Source organism: Solanum lycopersicum, chromosome 11 (genome assembly GCF_036512215.1).
Source record: "Solanum lycopersicum chromosome 11, SLM_r2.1".
NCBI classification, from domain to species: domain Eukaryota; kingdom Viridiplantae; phylum Streptophyta; class Magnoliopsida; order Solanales; family Solanaceae; genus Solanum; species Solanum lycopersicum.
In genome coordinates, this window is record NC_090810.1 from 10,179,004 (window position 1) to 10,200,665 (window position 21,662).

The 21,662-nt window shown below is 34.5% G+C and overlaps 1 protein-coding gene across 1 annotated transcript; it reads left to right on the forward strand.

Moving 5' to 3' along the window:
- Positions 1–3,056: 3,056 nt before the first annotated feature.
- On the forward strand, positions 3,057–20,167 carry LOC101243854 (tRNA nucleotidyltransferase cca2). Its single transcript, XM_026028187.2, has 15 exons — positions 3,057–3,448; positions 5,441–5,571; positions 7,612–7,729; positions 8,387–8,439; positions 9,924–9,973; positions 10,071–10,169; positions 11,823–11,932; positions 12,021–12,148; positions 17,560–17,626; positions 18,117–18,200; positions 18,492–18,554; positions 18,650–18,794; positions 18,884–19,051; positions 19,554–19,651; positions 19,730–20,167. The coding sequence occupies exons 1-15, from the start codon at positions 3,098–3,100 to the stop codon at positions 19,832–19,834; spliced, it is 1,770 nt and encodes a 589-aa protein (XP_025883972.2). The 5' UTR covers positions 3,057–3,097; the 3' UTR covers positions 19,835–20,167.
- Positions 20,168–21,662: the final 1,495 nt, after the last annotated feature.

Sequence of the window (21,662 nt, forward strand, 5' to 3'; positions counted from 1 at the left end):
TAGAAATTACATATATCTTCCTAGTAAAAATATTATATCTTTAATTATAAAATTGACTAAAAGTGCATAAAGTAAAAATAACTATCGCACAAATTCAATATTCCAATGAAGCTATTAACATACCACATGATAGGTTAATTATACAAAGCAACATGCCATAGTAAATTATCAATAATAATAACATAACAATAGAAAGTACGTTGTACAATAACAACAAGCAAGAAACATAAATGTTAAACTAAATAAATAAAAAGAGACGAGAAAAGAGAGCATAGAGATTTTCTTATTCTTTTTCAATTGGTTTAAGTTTATATATTATTGTGTGAAATGTCACTATTTATTATTGGATAACATTGAGAAATACAAAGAGTTGTCATAAATAAATATTAATCCATTTGAGATTATCGATGAGAAATGAGAGTAATGAACATAATGAATATAATTAGTGAGAGTCACATACATTTACAAGTTGATGGTAAGTTATGTATACTAATATGATGATTTACTATTTACTATTTAATATTAATATTTAATTTATTAAACAATTTATAAAATTTAAATATACTGTGTAAACAAAACTGTAATCTAAGAAATAAAATATATAAAAGAATTCAAATATACTAAATCTGTAATGGAAAATCATTATGACTAAGTATTAAAAAATTTATACGAAAATACAACATTCAATCAAATACATTCTTAAAATAAAATTACAAATACAAAAAAAAATTTATCAAATATGGGAGCAAGTTTAGCATAAGGCTACCAACAAAAATGCAAATTGATAATTTAAATTGAAGGCATTCCTTTCCCTATTTTTAAAACATTCCTTTCCCTGTCTTTTATTGATAATGCAAATTGAAAAAAAACTATGGTAATAAACATTCAACCTTTGACCATAAAAAAGTTAAAAATTTTTTGGAAGAGAAGTTAACGAAAGACATTCAACTACATGAATGGAGGGGTCTTATCATAGTTCTAATCTCGTCAAATTACAAAAACAAATGCATCAAACTCCGATATTCTAGTAATTGAAATGTTATTCATCCCTATAATCACATTACGCCTTGTAATCTTGACAGAAATCCTCTTTGCCTTGAAATTTTCTTCACTTGATTAAAGCTTCTCTAGTCTTCCACACAAAAATTGTATCACGTATAAATTTTTCTATGAAAATACTATTAAAAGATTTTCATAGAAAGATTTGTATTTATAGGGAAAAAATATAGTTTGGAATATGAAGATTCACTTACAAAGTTGATAGGTCAAGTATTATTACAAATTAAAGACAAATATTAATTAAAAACATAAATTAATTTGGAAGATGAAATACATACATGTATCTATTCAAAGGGATAACTCTTATTTTTAATTTTTGTTCTATTTAATTTACTCACATGTGTATACCAATTAAATAAAAATGTTATAGAAATTCTACTATTTACTATTTAATTAATTATTTATTTAATAACATTTGAATTTAGCATAAGGGTAAAATTGTAATTCAACTTTTCTACTTTGGAGCTTCCCACTTATAATAATATATGATGTTAAGGTTTTTAATTTGATGGCCAACAATTTGATTTTCTTAATATGACCATGACTAATTGCCTTTATGAATTAATTAATGGGAAAATGCATAAGTACCCCTTTAACCTATGTTTGAAATATCAGCGACACATTTATACTATACTAAGGTCCTATTACCCTCCTGAACATATTTTATAAATAAATTTTTACCCCTTTTCGGTCTACTAGTTTGAAAAAAATGTCAACACACGCTGCACCCACAAGATAGTGTCACGTAGATCGAAAGGAGTAGAAAATTATTTATAAATAAGTTCAGGGATAATAGAATCTTAATATAATATAAGTGTGTCTCTAAAATTTCGAACATTGGTTAAGGGGTACTTGTACATTATCCCTTAATTAATTAATATTTAATTTGAGAATTACAGAACTCATGAAATATTTGATAGACTTCATGAAAATAATTTTGATCTTAATGTGCTCTGTATGCACAACTATTATTGGTAGAAATTTATAGCATTAATGACATATTGACAGTTACAAAAAGTTACTGGTGCATACGACTGAATGGTATGAAATTTACCATATACAATATCTATATATATTACTTTGGTGTGTTAAAAGAGTGAGAATGAGATATTACATCAAAATAATTTTTCTTCCTTATTTATTTGTTTGGTTTCTTAAGTAAAATATATATTTTTTGTTAAATTCTGATTTCTAGTTATAGTACAAGAAAAACTTGTTGAATACACCTTTATCGGTGAAATATCCTTAAGGACAGTGATATAGGTATGCCTCAAGTTACGTGATTTCCAATAGTTTTACAACAATAATAATACAAATATAAATCATTCTTTCCATCTTTTTTGTCTTTCTTTCTCTCACTTTATACAAACACAAATTGTGTAAAAAATTATACAAAATTTGTGTTTGTATAAAACGAGAGAGAGATTTCATAAACAAATATTTTAACTTGATTCAATTGTATACGAATTTAAAGTTTATGCAGATATACAAACTGAATCATTCATAAATATACATAGTAGTTAGATATATACAATTATCTAATTGATATACATATACAATTCACCTCTCTCCCCTCTCTATCCCACTCTAGCTCGCCTCTCTCATCTCTCTCTCTCAATCTTGCTCGTCGCTCTAACCTAACACAGAGAACATATACATATACAAACACAATATTCATAGACACAGACGAATGAGCGCTCGATTAATATAAATTGGCGCGATTTATACAAATTAGATGCTCCATAACAAACATAATCTGATTATGAAGCATAAATAACAAAATTATAGCTGAGAACTCTAATATAAATTTTTTTTTATCTTTGATACACCTAAAATTTACTCAATAAAATGTGACTATATTTATTCTAAGCTAATTACATTATTGTACTTATTCATGTTTTAACTTTAACTATTTTTATTTTTTTTTAAATAAAAAAATAAACTTGCCACATCATGAAAGATGTAGTTGGGATGACCCGACCCGTTTTCTATGCTTATGAGAGCGGGTCATCACTTGTCCGTTAGAAAGAGAGAAGAAATGAAGGCTTTGAGTATAGCCGTAGCAGCATTTTCAACATTCCATACAACTCGCCCTCGTCTCTTCACTTTCCCAAACCCTTCTACTTCTTCTTCTCTCCTTCTTCCGTCCTTCAAACTAAAGAGATTTTCTATCTTCTCCATTCAACAACCGCCGCCGGCGTTAGGGTTTTACGCCGGAGTTACAACAATGGTGGAGGGCTCAGCATTTCAGCCGTTGTCAGTTCAAGTGAAGGACCATATTGATTTATCGCCAAAAGAGGAGCAGATATTCAACCGTCTTCTTCAAGTTGTCGAGCATTATAATATGGGAACACAGCTTCGTGTTGCTGGTGGTTGGGTTCGCGATAAGGTTTTGATTATATTCATATTCTATTGGTTATGTTTTTATTGAGATTTTGCTGCAGACTTCGTTTATCTATACCAAACTAAACTGGTATGAAATTTTACAATCAATTACTACTATGTATTGTGGAGCTATAACTTAATCCCATCATTGAGAGTCTGTTTCAACTTATATGATACTTGACGTCCCACATAAACCTTTCACAAACTTATTTCACAAATATTTAACTATTCAAGATTTCATCTTTTAACATATTTACTTATTTCTTATTTGCACCCATCTTTTCTGTACTGTCACTGATAATTACTCCTTAGGTTTCAATTTGCTTGTCTTACTTTTTTAAAAAGAATGTCTTTTGACAACTCTTTAATTTCGATGTATAAAGTCATGAGAGTAAAGGACATTTTGGTATATTTCACGTATTGATTAAAGACCACAAGACTCAAAAGTTTCTTTATTTTCTTAAACTCAACATCAAGTCAAAACCAGATAATCAAATTGAAAAGGAGCGTATGAAAAGGAGAGAGTATGATATATGTAATGAATGTAACACGTACCCTCGTGGATGGAGTATTATTTTCCTCAGAAGTTAAATAGATTATGTATCGAAAATGCACAACTTAACATCAAGTTGGTGCTAGGGTAGTACATGAGACACTAGTCCTTCTGTTCCGAAACACGAAGGGAGTAGTATTTTCATGGAACTTTAGTGATTATTACACTCTATAATTTGAAATATTATGTCAAAGGACACTCTATAAAATGGGTCAAGATTTCAAGTCGACCTCACAATCATCTTAGGTCACTGAAAGTGGGATAGAGGATTTTCACAATGTGGAAGTTAGAAAACACACTGCATGAAAGTGTTATTTAAAGAAATGGGAGAGAGTACAAGATAAGTGAGACTCGAGGTCTTCAAGGCATTGATAGATTGAAAAGAGAATCTGGTCCCATTCATTTGCTTTTTAAATTGCTCAGAACAGATTTGGTCTTAAGTTTAAAGCTTAATACAGGGAGATTCGGTGAAGTAGCAACCTTTTGATGAGCCTTTATTTTCGAGATCATATTTTCTGGTCTTCTTTTAATTATGGGGGGTATATCCAGGTGTGACAGTGTATACTCTAATTAGTTTTTCATCAATTAAGTTTTCTAGTTTCAACTTAAACTATTCTATCAGTGCGTATGTGGGCAAAGAATAGCTGGTACCAGGCTGGAATGTAGGAAGAAGTTTACAGCAGGTTAACTACCATGGAAATAATTCTTGTGCACACAAATTTGATTTCTTAACTGACAGTGTTCATTTCTTTATAAGAGGTCCCCATATAAATGTTAATTTTGACTAGTATAGAGCGGGTAGACAACCAAAATTTTGATTAGTGCATATTTTTTCTGTACACTTACCTATAGTAGCGTGTTTGATTTAACACTAATAATTTTTTTCCAAATAATTGACCCAAAGAAAAAAATATATATTCTTGTCATTTTCTGATGGAATGCAAGATTTGAATATTTTTAATTTTTCTCCGCAGTCCACACTGTGGAAATATTCTATTGATATACGCATGCATGTGTCTCACATACTAAAGCTAGCAACATCATCTGTCATTCACTGTCCATTCTGTAAACCTTGTATACCTTTTCTAGTAACATGAAGCTTGATACATCATTTAAGCTTTAACAAATAAACAGAAATAATGCACATCATTGGGGATGTACAACCTTTTTTAGATTTTTTTTCTCTTTCATCTTGTTAATAGCAGCATGCAAAACTATATAACCTGAACCTATTAGCCTAAACTAGTTTGATTTGTGTTTCAGTTGACTACTAACTTTCTTTCCTGTGGAAGTTTTCTGGAATTGCTTTCTACATGTATCTTTATGACTTTTTATGTCCAAAGTATTTAATAGTCAAGAAATTAGATTTTGTTGTTTTATATAAGTGATTTGTTTTTCTATGACTTCTTTTCCTTTGGCTAATCTGGAGTTCTATTACTGAAGCTGCTAGGTAAAGAGTGCTATGATATTGATATTGCTCTTGACAACATGTATGGACGAGAATTCTGTGAGAAAGTGAACGAGTACTTGTCAGCATCAGGTGAGGAAACCCAAGGAGTTGGTGTTATCCAGTGGTATGTTCCTGCATTCTTTCCTCGTGAGATATCTGTTTCCAATTTTTTTCTATCACATTAGGGAAGGGGGGACAATGAGAATAAAAACCACATCTATCGTGGAAAACTCCTACTGGTGCATTGGACTATAAGTCTTGGTTTCGGCAGATGTTGAGCAACCAAAATAGAGGTAAAAGTTGGGTCTGTCTTTGATTTTAAGGGAGGATGGGTAAATCTGGTGAAAGGTAATTGGCACAAATGACAAATGATGAACAAGCATATTAGGAAACTTTTTGTCTCACTAAAACGGGGAGTCAGGCTATATTGTCTCATCGCAAGGCAATACTTGTAATGAAATAAACTTTATATCTGTGAATGAATTGGGAAAACTAGTTATTTTCACAGATGGCAGAACCATGGACTAGCTATTAGTTAAATTTTTGTTTCTCTGAAGTGGGAAGTGAAGCTGTGTTATCCCTCATTTAATGTAGGCCCAATTACTTTTACACTTTGCTCTAGTAGATTTCTTAGTCTGGAAATTAGTATTGTAGTGAGGGTTCAGAGCAACAAAAATATAAAAAACTAGGTGGTTTATTCACATTTGCCTAAATCTTGCTTGCCAGAATTATCTCGTACTTGTAATGGTGGGAGTAGTAGATAACCAATAGAATAGTCAAAGTGGAGGCTAGGAAGTTCGAAAACCAGCGTTATTAAATTATAATAATAATAATGTAGTGTAGGACGCGCATTGTGTTATTGAGAACGATTGCCAAGTTGTCATTGACAACAACATATCCAATGTGATCTTGCTAGTGGGGTCTGGGGAGGGAGATGTATGCACCTAGCCCTACCTTTGTGGGCGCGGGGGTGGGGGTGGGGGGTAGAGAGGTTGTTGATAAGGTATCAATTAATTTAAAACATGACTTGAGCATGTATGTTTAACTCTAGTGCAGTTGGGTTGCTTTTGTGTAGTCCTCATTTGTGTTTAGTGTAAGAGTCTTGTAATAAAGATCTAGCTAAAATTTATCTTGGCGTAAACGACAACTCTTTTTTGTAGCTTGGCGTAGAATAAAACTCTTTCTGCAGGTCTGTGCCCTCGGAGTGGAGTTTGGGACTTGAGGGCTAATATTGGTTTGCCTACATATTAAAAAGATGCAAGTTCTTAGTTTTGATGCTAAAAAAGGAAAAGAGGAAAATTAATATTTGCTCTGCTATATGTAGGGGCCGGCATGGCTCGGTATTGAAAATTCCGGTTTTTAAAAATGCTATACTGGTACCATGGCAAATTAATTTGATATGGTTTGGTATTTAAAGTTTGGTTTAGGTATTTTGCAGCACGGTAAATCGGTAACCATAGTTTGGTCACCTTCAACCTACATATTAAGAAACAATCATACTTACACCTTACACTTGTAGAAATATTTAAATAAAAGTACAAACAATTTCCTTCATTACTCAATCTCCGAAAAAGGACATTTCAATCAAGATAGAGTAGTCAAAGTTCCAACATCTAAATAGTTAATTTTGTATTAATACTATTTGATATATTTGCCAGCATTATGATATATCTGAATTTAGATGTAACTATAGTACTATACACTTCGGTGTAGTATTTGGTATTTCGATATTTTTGTTATAATACTGAATACCTTATCGAATACCAAATACCATAATTTCTGAAACTGTAGTATAATTATTTTCAATTTCGATATGGTATTCCGTATCTACCATACCATGCCTGCCTCTAGCTATATGGGGTCGTTTGGTTGGGACAAGTTATTCCGGGATTAATTGTCTCGGGATAAGTTATCCTGGGATAGTTATTCCACCCTGTATATTCCCATCAGTAAGGTATAAGTAGTCTTAGGATTGCCTAATGCTTCCAACCAAAACGGCATGACAAAATAGTCTTGCATTTCATCCCTGGGATAATACCTTATACCTCAAACCAAACTACTTTAAGATCTTACGACTATGTATTTTGATTGTGATAAACCACCTTCTTGTTTTTGTTGTAGAGTAATTTATCAATAACTAAATACTGTTCTTCAATTTTTACAGCAATCCCGATCAGTCAAAACACTTGGAAACAGCGAGGATGCGCCTTTTCGACGTATGGATTGATTTTGTCAACTTAAGAGCAGAAGACTACAGTGAGAACAGTCGAATTCCAACAATGGTATGTAAATGTGAATTGGTAATCAAATGTATATCTTCTCTTTGGTGTTTTTTTTTTTAAACCATAAATGCGAGGGATGAAGGCCAACTAGATTCCGCCAAACTTAGCTATGAAAAATTAACAAAAGGGGAGTAAAAGGAGTTAGTAATTCTAGAACCTCTGCATGAGTGTCCTTCAATGCATTCGGTATCAAAGACCTCAGTTAAGAGACTGCAATGCTTAGTTTCATGCTTTCAATTAAGAATGACCTAGTCCTAAGATTTGAGGTTACTAAGTGGGCAAAATTGGGGTGGCTATTTACTGAATGAGAAGGCTGAATCATGTTACCAGTTCCAGTCCACCGCTTGCTCAAGATCAATCTACTATTTAATATGTTGGAATAGTTTAATTACCAAGATATAATTTCTTTTAAACATGTTTTTTTTAAAATAGGACCTTTATGCATGAACTTAATCAGCTATTGTTGCTATAGTATGAAGTCTTCATATATTTATTGATATCTGTTAATATCAAATTCCTTTCCATTTATTTAATGTTGTCATTCTAACTGTTATATCAAAAAACTAAAATGTCAAAGTTTTAACACTCAAGCGTGTGTTCAGTGTACCATGTATGCTAGTTTCTTCATTAACTTTTTCTCATCTGTTGTTCCTTTAGAAATTTGGGACTGCAAAACAGGATGCTGATCGCAGGGATTTAACCATTAATAGGTACTTTGTAATATCTTTACTTTCTGGCACCTTATTTTTATTTTTGCAACACCTTCACTCTTGTAGGCAGCAACTTGGTTTAGTCGATCTATTTCCCTTCATCCCAGCCCAAAGTCCCAAACAACAAAAACGAGTAAATGAGGAAACAAACGCACCTTGTTCACATCAGTGTTAGAGCACAAACTCCAGTGGAGCTTTTAGTTTCTTTTTCTTCTTCCTTTTTTTTTCTAATATATTTATTCATTTTCTCTGTATCTTTTTGGTTTTGTTTTATTTTTTTCTCTCAGAGGTGTGTGTGTGTGTTTTCATATCTCTTCATTTAGTTTTTTTTTTGAAACTGGTAACATTGTATTCCTCAGCATTAAGGGCTATGCTGGCCACCTCCAAAACTGTTCAAATAAAAAACAGGACTACTTACAAAGCTCCTATGAAATCCACTAGTTGAATTTCTTCTTCTATGTTCATTACTTTACACCAAAAACCTAAAGTGGTAATTACTTTCCACTTAATCTTCTCTATAGTGCATTCTTTCCCTACAAAAATTCTCTGATTTCTCTCCTTCCAAATGCTCCACCAGATACAAGTAGGTACGGTTCTCCACCACCTCCTCTGGCTTTTACTACCTCCCCTTCTGACCCAGCAACTTAGTAGGTCTGCTGTATGTTCTGGCATAATCCAATTTAGACTCATTATATTGGTAAATAGAGCCCATACTTGTGTTGTTACTTTGCAGTGGAGAAACAGATGATTGTTGGTTTCTAGGGCCTCTTTACAAAGATAACATCTTGAGGCGATAATTTTTTCCCTCTTTTTAAGTTTATCATGTGTCAGGCAAGCTCTCCTAGTTACTAATCACGTGAAACACCTCACCTTAGTAGGGGCTACACTCTTCCATATAGCACTCCATGGCCCTGATTTCTTCACCGCAATTGTGGCTAGATCCCTTTTGTACATTCTGTTCATGAAGAATTGACCATCAGTATGATGCCTCCATAACAGTTTATCTGTTTCCAGATTTGTGCCAGGAAAATCTCCAATCAAAGCTAGCATATCCGTTACCCACTCTATTTCCATTAAGAAATCTCCTAAAGAGCAAATTCCAACCTTGTGGGGACCAAACCTCTTGCATTTTGCTGTCAGGATTCAGGCAAATGGAAAACAACCCAGGGAATAAATTCTCCAAGGACCCTTGACCAGTCCAGTCTTCCTTCCAGAACAAAGCCTTATTTCCTCGACCAACCTTTATCCTTACATTGTCTCTGAAAGCCAGCCATAGGTTTCTTATAGTCCTCCATACTCCCACACCATATGTTTCTGTCACTTCCTCTGAACACCATTGATCTTCCTGACCATACTTGAATCTAGCCTTTGGATGCATTAATGTATTAGTCCAACTTTATTTTAAGTTAGCTTTTTGTTTCCAAAAGATAAATATGATTTCCTTGTTTAATCGGTTAATCCTTCACTAAAGATTATGTTTACAGCTTGTTTTACAACATTAACACCAGATCAGTCGAAGATCTTACAGAAAGAGGTTAGCATGCCTCTGTTCCTTTTGTCCAGCTCCAGTAGCGTACCAATAAAGATAGTTAAACTACAAGTGTCTAAATAATTATTTTCATGTTTCTCAGGCATTGCAGATCTGAAGTCTGGAAAAATTGTCACTCCACTACCTCCAAAGCAGACCTTTTTGGATGATCCCCTAAGAGTTCTTCGAGCTATTCGTTTTGGTAATGCATTATATAATCTCTCAGTTGCCTCCATCCCTCTTCTCATGACAGCCTTGTTAATTCTGTATGTGGCATAGATGTCGGTTGTTACAGTTGACTAAAAAAATATACAAAAAAACTCTAACGTTCATTGGTGTTTTAAGCGCAAATAAGACATGGGCTTAAAAGGCGCAAAGGAAGATACAATACAAATATATGTTTAGTCCAAGACTAATATTTTTAAGCACGAGTAACAAATATATGAATAAAGAAATTGAAAACAATTATGAAAAAGTGAAATATACTGTTTAGTGTCACCTCTTCAAAAGAACTTCGTTGGCAAGTAAGAGTATGCCTTAGGACCTTGATGACGACACTGAAGCACACATTAAGCGAGGTGAAGCACTCAACAAATTTTAAGCCTCGTTCCAGGGCTTAAACACATCTTTGACAACATTGCAGCTGTGGAGTTTCAAGCATGGATTGATAATCCGTTGAGTTAAACTTTAAACAGGTGGAGCTCTTTCTGCACAGAGCTCAGGTGCGAATAATAGAACGGGTATAGCCATCCCCGTCAAATTCAAGAGTGAGACTTTCTCCATGTTTAACCTTGGCTATTTTACAGGCTTAGGATTATCATTCCCAAACTTAACAATGTTTAATAAACTCGAAATTCAAACTATAGCACAAAAGGATATAAGGGTTTTTTGGTCTTGGTTTGTGAGTACGGTATTAGGGATTTTAATAATGTTAGATTCAGTATGTGATAGTATATCACCCAAATTAACATGTATGAATTATGATTGTTTTGGAGGTATTTCTTCGAAGTCATTAGCAAATTGAATATTTCTAAGTGTTTTGTAGATTGAGCTAAGTGGGGCATCTAAAGTAGTATTAGTTCAGGAGTTCTATCCTTACCCTTCAAAATTACTTATAAAAATAAAACATAAGATGAGGAATTTCTCTGAGAGAACTAAATTGTGTTAAGGGCTGGCTGGATAAGGACTTTTGACTATACAAGTGGTGTACAGGCAGCAGTGAGACTACACCAATATATTGTTCTCTACAAAGAGCACACCAAAATTTGATGAGAATCTGAAACAAGCCCTACCTGTACCAAGGTCAAGTCATTAAACTTAGTCATTTTGATCAACATGGCTGCAAGTGACTCCCTGCCCATATTCTTTGGCCAATGGTCTAGAAATGGCTGCAAGGGACTGCTCTGTGAGCCTATCATTTTCTACCCCTCAAAGGCTCTCTTATTCCTTTTCCCTCAGAAGTACCTGTACCAACCAATTTTCTTGTTGTCTTGATTTCTTAATCTTTGGTGCTAGCCGGAACAAAGGAAGCAGGAACAAACTCCTCTATGTAACCTAAAATGGCTTGGATCTACTGCAGGGGGCTCTTGCATTACCTCCAATCTGATCTAGCACGAATTAAGCAATTCTTTTTGTTCCCCGAACTGGTTCAAATCCATCTCGTGGAAGAGGTTGCATATTTTATTTGTGTACATTTCTTTTTGAGTAGACTTAAGTCAAATGTAATGGTTTAACTTATTCGTATCTCCTTCAATCACTTTAGGTTCCAGTAAAGTTCGTACTTGGTTGGGATGTAACTTTGTTGTGCTATCAGCTAGATGAAACTCACATTGTCCATTTGATTTGGTGATTTAAGGTGCAAGGTTTGGGTTTATATTAGATGAAGAACTAAAGAAGGCAGCTGCAGATGAAGACGTGAGAGTTGCTATTGCTGATAAAATTAGCAGAGAACGCATAGGACATGAAGTATGTTAAGTGAAATTTTACGTGATTGAAATTAATTTGGAGCTCTAGATTGTGCTTCTAATCTTCATTTCACTTCCTTTATTTATAGATTGATCTTATGATGTCTGGTGACCAACCGGTCAAAGCAATGACTTATATTGCTGACTTGAAGTTATTTTCGGCTGTATTTAGTCTTCCTTCTGATTTTGAGCCATCAATTCCTGATGGATGTGATAGGTATTTTTTACTCTCTCTCACATCTTCTTTATTTTTGAGAAATCATTAGCTGTGTGCTTGTTGAGATGCTCCTTACAAAGAAAATGTGTATATTGCTGTGGTCACAAGGACCAAATATCCAACAAGCCTAGTTCATTCAGTCTTTGCTAGTAGAAGTAAAGGGATGATCTTGTTTGCCTTGAAGAAAGAAATATTAACCCTGATTGCTCGGTACTAGAGATGGGGTAGAAGGAACCTCCCCTAAACTGGACGCTATTTTCTTGGGAGAAGGATGGTAGTAGAAGTAAGACGTGATTTTGTTTGCTTTTGGTGATGGGAATATGGATTTAACTGCTTGGAGCTAGATATATGGAAAACCTAACAACAGGAAGAAGTTCTGAACATTCCCCTATGTGATGGTTTCTCTGGTCTAACTCCAGTAGTTGGTAAGCTAGATTATTTCTATATGCTTTTAGCAGTGTCATCGTCTCTTGGTTGTTATCATTTTTAGTTTTGTTGGAAACACTTTATCATGTTTTGTTTTTGAGCAAGTAACAAAGTTTGTATTATAGACCAGTACTTGAAATTCCCAATTTACCAGAGAAGTAAAAAGAAAAAAACTAAAATAATACAATCCTAACAGGAATCAATCTTTTTATCTTCAAAATAGGACTTCGTACACCAAAACAAAATAACAGAATACAGTTGAGTTTAATATTCTGTATTGTGTTCTATCCTCAAAATAACTGACAAAAGAAAATTTTCTATCCTCAACATCTGACATTTCCTTCTTTCCAGATGGTCCACCATATACATGCAGGAATGATTCTCCAATTGTCTATGTCCCTCGCCTCAATTCCAGCTACTCCTAGCTAAAATGAGAATGAACAATCTAGCCAGGCATTGTTCAAGAGATACCTCTGAGATCGATAAAAATCTTCCGTAGGTGATCTTTGACTCTGCAATGTAGGAATAAGTGGCCTACAATCTCAACTTCATTCCCACATAGAAAGACCTTGAGCATAAAGAGATTCCTCTCTTCACACATTCATATATAAACACAGCCTCATTGGCTAACAATCATGTGAAACAACCAACCTTGTAAGGTATCGTGACCTTCAGATATATTTCCATGGCCGATTAGAAATCTGAGGCTCTGGCAAATTCATAATCTTATATCTTGCATTCACCATGTAAAGACCCTCTATATTACCAGTCAATTACAAACAGTTTACTCCTTGCAATCTGTTGAAGGATTCCGGGTGTTTGTAGAGTTCAGTTAGTCTATAAATCTCCTGATCATTCATCATCCATCTAAGCAACAGTTCCCAGCCTTGAGGAGACCACATCTCTACCACTTTCCTGTTTTGGTGTTGAGCAAGAGCATACTGTTCAGGAAAAGACTCCTGCAAACTCCTATTGCTTATCCACTTATCTTTCCGAAGATGGTCTTGTTGCCATTGTGAACTCTGATAATAGAATGGCTCTTACTGTGGAAGGCCATAAAACTCTGATGGACCTCCATTTACTCAATCCATATGGGGTATGGATCTCCTTGGAACCCAATTATCCTGCTCCCCATAGCTGTTCTTGATAAAACTTCCCCAACTAGTCTGTGGTTCCTGGGAGTATCTTCATAACCATTTTGATTTCAAAGCTTTGCTCTGGTTCTTCAAATTCGTAATGCGAAGTCCTTGTCTTTGCTTCTATCAAGATTTTCCACTTTAGTAAATGGAAACATCTTTGTTCCCTGTTCCCTTGCCATATAAAAGAAGATGAAGTATGATCCCAGGTTGTATTTGGTGGTGGACTATCGGGAGGAAAAGGAATCTAAGATGCTTTGAAGGAAAGAGCAACTCAATCCAGACTATAAAGCTTAACTGTATTTTACTTTTTCACCATGGAGAATACTAAGACTCTAATGCAGTTGTTAGAGTCTCTATAGATCTTTTTGCTTAGATTAGCTGGTTTTTTTGGGAGGGGAAGGAATACTAAGACTCTAATGCAGTCTCTATAAATGCTTTTGCTTAGATTAGCTGGTTTTTTGGGAGGGAAAGGAATCCAAAAAATTTTTGAAGGAAAGAGCAACGCAATCAAGACGATAATGGTTAATTGTATTTTACTATTTCATTTTTGGTGTAAACACGAGTCATGGATAATACTGAGACTCTAATGCAGTTGTTAGAATCTCTATAGATCTTTATGCTTAGATTAGTTTGTTCTCAACTTCTCATGACATGTAATAATGGCTCAACAACCCTTTTTGGTTAATACATTACGTTGCCTTAGTCATTTTTTTTCATCAGTCAGAACTACTTCTCTTGCTGGGAGCCTCATGAAAAAAACTACCTTAAAGGTACTTTCACTTTCCAAACCATCTTTCATTGCCAACAACCCACCCGATTGTTGGAGGAATTAAGATCTCTTTAAGCAGAATTAGCAGTGAATTTTCTGATACTGTCACACTGCCTATCCAAACTGTCTTCTTCTTCTGTTAAGCCATTGAACTGGGCTAGAGTGTTGTAGAAATAACAGTCCTGTCCATTTCTTAGTTGTTATCTTCGTAGATTGAGATTCCATCATTTTCCTGTCCATACTTCAGACACAGGTGCTTGTTGTTGACATTAAGTTTAGATCTCTGGAAGTACATGCTTTGTGTGTCCTGCTCCATCCATTTGTCATTCCAAAAGGATATTTTCATCCCCCCATTTCGAAGCCCACCCTTGATTGGAAGATTGACCATAGTTTTTGATGGCTCCGGATACTGCAACCATAAGGAGTGGCCGTTGTCCTTTTCCCTATACTTAGCTTTAATATCTTTCTTTTCCTGAGTGGGTTATTTTCTGCACTGTACCTCCATAGCCATTTCATCAGTAGGCTTAGTTTGAATCGTCATGTTCCTGACTCCTATCCCCCTTTCTATCTGCTTGTTGTCAGAGTTTCCCATTTGTCTAAGTGAAATTTCTTCTTATGATGTTATCATCACTCTCTTCTGTATTACATTATCAAGAGTAAGGAGGATATACATTATATCTGCAGGTAATGCATCAAGCATACTGTTGATCCTGGTCAATCTTCCTCCGTGGGAGATGTATCGACTCTTCCAGTTGGTTAATCACACTTTTCTAGTACCTCATTGCATACCCTCTTGATTTGTTCCTTGCTCTCAAAGGCATACCCAGATAAGTTAGTAAAATAGAGCTCCTACTCCCCCCCCCCCCCCCCCAAAGCTTGGATATCTTCCACCTCATTAATGGGATATATGTAGCTCTTGTTCCAGGGTGATCTCCCTGTGTCAAGCTTCTAGCCTTTGTAGGAGGAGAAGAAACCAATAGGAGAACTAAAACTGAAAAATTGAGTCTGCTAATACACTGTTTGACCCACTTCAACCCCTAGCACAGTAGACCATGTTGGATAGGTGGTCTAGCAGGTACTTCCAATTTAGATGATCAAAAACCTTTTGGATATATTATTTGCATTGAATACCTGGTGAATCGCTCCTCTGTCCGCTATCAACACATTCATTTTCTATCATTATAGCATCCATGATTTGCCTCTTTTGATCAATGATATCTATTGGCAATCCACCTGTTTGTGGATCACTTGCTTCTCGAAGTTTCTGTCATTATTTTAGAAATAATCTTGTGTATTCTACCTCCAATTGGGCAATTGGTTGAAGTCAGACAATTCAACATCCCCTTTCTTAGATATCAGGGCTACAAATGTAGCATTCTTTTCAAAGAAACCTTCATTGTGGAAATTTTGCTCTGTGGCTATTACATCTGGACCGATCACCTCCCAACATTAAGAGAAAAATACCATGATGTATCCATCTGATGCTGGGGCTTTGTCTCCTGCACATGCTTTGACACAGTCCAGGATCTCCTGTGGCTCAAAAGGCGCCATCAACATCATATTGTCCTCTGCATTATCATGGGGCAATCCCTCATGTTGAAATGTGGTCTCCATTCCTGAGTCTCAGAGTAAAGTTCTTCATAGTAGGACACTATTTCCTCCCAACCAAATTGGGGAACCACTGGGGATGATAATGACTCAGCCCACAGCATCATTTGATTTAAGCAATCTAGGCGCCTGTGCCTCCAATGATTGGTTTGTCAATCACACACTCTCTTGCTTAATGTCAGCTATGTCAGTCAGTTTCTCCTCGTACTGTTAGCTTATCAGTGTCTTGACTCTCTTGTGTTTCTGCCATAGAGCTAGATCTTTGTCTCCAAGCAATCTCGTGTCTTGCAATATCTTCAAATTCCATTGATAGCTTTTGGTTATTTCATCTTCTGTTAATAGCTTCTGATTTTGGATTCTCATCCAGCTTGTTAACTGATTTATTACACATTGTTTCTGTAGTCATAGTTTACTATATATTGTTTTACTCCATTCCTTTAGCTTCTTCTTCAGAGCTTTCAATTTGAAGGCCAGAATGTAATCAGACCTTCCAGTGAAACAGAAGGATCTCCACCAGTTCTTTATTCTGTCACCATAGTCTTCTGCTCGAAGCCACCAATTCTCGAATTTGAAGTAAGAATTGTTGTGTTCCTGTTACCACATTGTAGCATCAATGTGAGTGATTGGTAGTCTCACTGTGCATGATGGCATGATGGACTTGAAAATCGGTACAAATGAACCATGTGGGGCGGGAGCTTTGAGAATAGATGATGGCAAATAGATAGACATGCCCGAATATGTGACGTTATTATGTGCCTTATGTTCCGGAAGCTTGTATCCCCTTTTTCTGAAATTAAGAACCTATCAAATCTTTCTGATACTGCATTGTCTACCTCCTTATCCATGTTCGCCCCCTGTACTTTTAAGTTATCAATATTGTTGTTTCTCTTATAATCATTGGCTATGTGATGAAAGAACTTGGTATTTCAATTCGACAGTCCCTCTTTCATCTATAAGGTCCTAGACCTCTGTCTCTATGCAATCTCCTCATTGATATGTAGTTCTTCATAATCCATGAGAACAACTGCCTTTTTGACCTTAAAGAGTCCAAGTCTTCCATTTGGCTGAGCAACTTAGACCTTTGGATCTTCAGGTTCCCTTTTTCATTCTTACTTCATTCCTTGAGCTTGCCTTTGAGGGCTTTGAGTTTGCAATCTAATATGTAGTCAAGTCTTCCAGTGCAGACAAAAGAGTTCCACCAAGTTTTAACTCTACCAACAAAACCTTCTGTGGTCAACCACCAATTTTCAAAGTTGAAATTAGATTTTGAATGTTCCTAGGACCCAGAAAGAGTGCTAAAGGAACATGATAAAATTGTACGAGTGTTTGTGTCATGTTGTTGAGTTGCTCATTCCATTTTAAGGAAATCAAAATTCTATCTATTCTGGATGTTTTGATGTATAATTTTCTAATTTTTGCTCCTTGATGGTTGTTACTTCTTACATGTGAATCACTTGTGACTTTCACAGGCTGTGTGTTACTTGCTTGGGTTCAGCTTGGGAACTTTTAAACCTTATTGGACGCTCCTCATTTTCAGTGAGTGTTTCTTCATGATCATGCTTCTGCCTTAACTTGTCATCTGTATATGAAATTAAAAGCTGGTGATATGTCTGAAAATCCTTATGAGTTGTATATACTATTCAAGATTCTATTGCATGCAGATGTGCTCAAATATTTACGTCCTGTTCGTCTTTATTAAAAAAAAATAATTTATGTCCTGTTCGTCTTTATCAAAAAAAAAAATTTTATGTCCTGTTCGTTAGTACAAGGGTGGTTCTTTAACTTATCATCTCATGTTTTCAACAGTTATCTCCTCTTCCATTCTCACCTTACAAAGTAATGTTTGGTTGTACATATTCTGAGAGTTCTATTTTCTTTTTGGTGTGACGAGACAATCAGTATCACTTTTTTTCTGTGATTAGCGATAAAATTGATTTTGATGTGATGATTGATCCAAATGACCCCTCCCCCCATGTCTTATAGGCTAATTAAAAACTAACCTTGTCATATCTATTTCTGGTTCTAGGATGATCAGAGGAGACTTTGCCTGTATGCTGCTTTATTTTTGCCATTCAGAGAGACCATTTATAGAGATAACAAAGCCAAAAAGGTAAACTCTGGACCATCAAAGAGTCCATGCAGGCTTTGCATTGATTGATTCCACTCAGCATCTTTTATGTGACGTGAACAGTTCTTATGATTCCATTCCATCTAGAGTGTGTTTTGCTTAAGATGGATATTGCTGGATATTGTTTCTAAGCAGAAGAAAAATCATGGCCCTAAAGATACTATTTTTTTATGTAGTTGTAACCTCTTTCTGCGAACTTGATAATGTCTACACATGTTGAGGATTTGCGATTTTTTTTGTCAATAATTACTAACTTTGGCTGATGCTGATCAGATTCCAGTTGTCAATTATATTTTTCGCAATTCTCTCAAGTTGAAGGCCAGTGATGCGGAAATAGTGAGTGATTCTTCATGCGACTGTTTCATGAATTTGATTGAACCTTGTGTGACTCTCTACATCAAGAAGTGTGATATTTTATGATCCATTTGCAGGTCATGAGCTTGCATACGGTAACTAGGAAGTTTGTCACCTTAATATCACTACTCATTTCTAAAGACGATATCCAAGTTCTTGAAGTTGATTGGGAAAGGGATACCATTGAGGTTCCAATAGCTTCAAAACTTAGAATATTGACTGGTAACAATATCTTTCTTCTGCAGACAAGTGCTCTACCAATTAGTGTGGCATATTGCAAATTGATATAGTAAATGTTTGTTTACAAACAGGTTTGCTACTTCGAGAAATTAAAGAATTTTGGCGTGTCGCTCTTCTTCTATCTATGCTGCTACATCCTGTTGACGTTGTGTCCTCTACAAGTTTCTCAAATGAGAACTTTGAACTGGACAAGAGTAGCGGATTATTTAAGACAGTAGAGAATGCAGTAAGAACACTAGGTATTGTCATTCGTCCTCTTTGCTTCTAACTTTGTGTTCCCTTTGCGATTGTGAAACTGGACGTATCAATCATCTCATATAGCTACTGAGCATGAATTTTAAGACTTGAGGTACAATTGCGTCCCTTTTATATATTATTTTTCTTACTCAATGCTCCTGTGTTGCTGCTCTCTTTCCCTTTAAGCACTTATCTTCAGTGTTGCCTCAGAGTTTGGATCAATTCGGTTGAAGACAGCCATAAAAGATAAAAATAACTTAACCTTGTTCACATTCCTTGGTTATATCCCATACCAAAGTCTTTTCTCACTTCCACACTTATTTAGTGTGGTTCTTAAATGAATTAAGGTTTCTCATGGAGTACCGACTCCCACCAAGATGTTTCACTGGACAGTAATATTAGAATAGTAAAATTTTGCATACATCGTGTGATGTGCATGTTGCTTTTGTAGAAACTACATATTTGATTGATCTTTTTAACCTTTAAGCTTACCTTAATTTCCAGGTCTGGAGAAGGTTTGGGAAATGAAACCACTGGTTAATGGAAAGGAAATTATGAATATTTTGGAGATTAAAAGTGGAGGGCCAGTTGTTAGTGAATGGGTATGCCACTAATACTATTTCCATAACCAGCGTTTAATCGGTTATAAGTATTTACTGATAGTTCAATTTTCTCCGCAGCAACAAAAACTGCTGGAGTGGCAGCTCGCACACCCTTCTGGTTCAGCTGAAGAATGCATCGACTGGATGAATCAAGCACAGTCAAAACGTGCAAGAACCGAGTAGTTTTGAACTTCAATCATATAAGAGAAGTATTGAATAGCTGACGGAAGAGAAGACGCAAGGTGTTAGATGTTGCTCGACTCGACTTGACCCTTACATGCAGAGAAAGAAATAGGAGAACAGTTAAGTATTTTCTTCAATGGAGGAATAGCCCCTAATCTCTTATTTCCCTTTGCAACACCCATGAGGTTTTGGTAGGTATAGCATATATTTGTAGAAAATCATATCATTTTTCTTTTTGTTGTGGTATTCTCCACATATACAGGCATTTTTTTGTGCCTATTGTTAATAACATCTAATCTTATTTATTTGATTAAAAACTGAAATTTCAATTCACATGCATAATTTTATATTTGGGTAGTGTGATAACCATTGTTGTCTTTAGAGATTCATTCAAATAAATTTAATAAAATTTGGATTCTTCCTCGGTTTTTTTTCTTGTTATATGACGTTTTATGGATTTTTTTTGAAAAAATATTCAAATAAATATATAATTAGATAGTGTTTTAAATATTTTTTAGTCCTACTAGAATACAACTATCTTTAATAAAGGGGAAAAGACTCAAATATGTCACTAAACTTTCAGATAAGACTCATTTATGACATCAGTTATAAGTTTGGTTCATTTATGTTGTTATCCTTAAAAAAAGGATCATGTATGCCATTATTTTTTAACGGTGTTTTCGATTAAAATTTTATATATATATATGTATATCTACATAAAAAGCATAAGAAAATTTAATCGGCCACCCCTAGACACAAGTATGTGCATGGTGTTCGTGGTTAAGGATTGAACTTTCAGTTTTGAGGTTGTAAGTTCTATTGTCATATTGCTCATTTTTAATGTATTTTCTGTTTCTTTTCCAAAATAAAAATGTTTGGTGCTTGGACTCCTACCTGTAATCCACACATGACAAAACAGTAATAATACCATTAAGTCATGGGCGATATTTGACTTTAAATAGACCATATTATAATATGATATATGTGACGAAAAATTACAAACGGTTGAGACTTAACAATAATAATTTGATCATTCAATTAACCTAACGATATGACACTCACTACCTTCAAATCCTAGATCCGTCTATGACTTTGGGTATGCATAAATAGACAGTTAAATTTGTATAAAATTGAAGAAATAAAGACAAACGTCCTACATGGCATCCTACATTGAAGTTTGAGTCCATGTATTGTAACACGTAGGACTCATGTATCTATTTTTTGTTCAACTTTATACAAGTTTAAGTGCTCATTTGTGCACACTCAAAGTTGGAGGTATAAATGTAAAATGAGATTAAGTTAAAGGGTATATTTATGTATTATGCCTCAAAATTGACTATCTAACTAAATATTAAGAAAATTTTTTAATTTAAATTATGTATTAGTTGTCTAAGCTAATGTAAAATTAAAGAAAAAATACTCAACATTATAGTCATTCATAATGTTGAATTGATTTTTTTGTTAGATAATATTAATTTAATTTTGGTTTGAGTTTTACTAGAATTATTGGCATTAATGAACGTAACCTTTATTATACCATTCAAAATTCAAAGTTTCAAACTTGAAATAATAAGTTAAAATATAAACATAACGAAAAAATATAAGAAATTCAAAATGGTGAATCCAAATTAAACCGAACTCTAATATGAATACTAGATACCAAATAAAAAAGCCCCAAAATATAATTAAAAATAGAGAAAATAATAATATTTTTGAATTATAAGGTAAAATTTAAGTGTCTATAACTACAGAATATAAAATAGCAGTGGTAGTTATTACCATTTTTTCGTTAAATAAACAATTAACTAACCATCTTCTTGAGTCACTT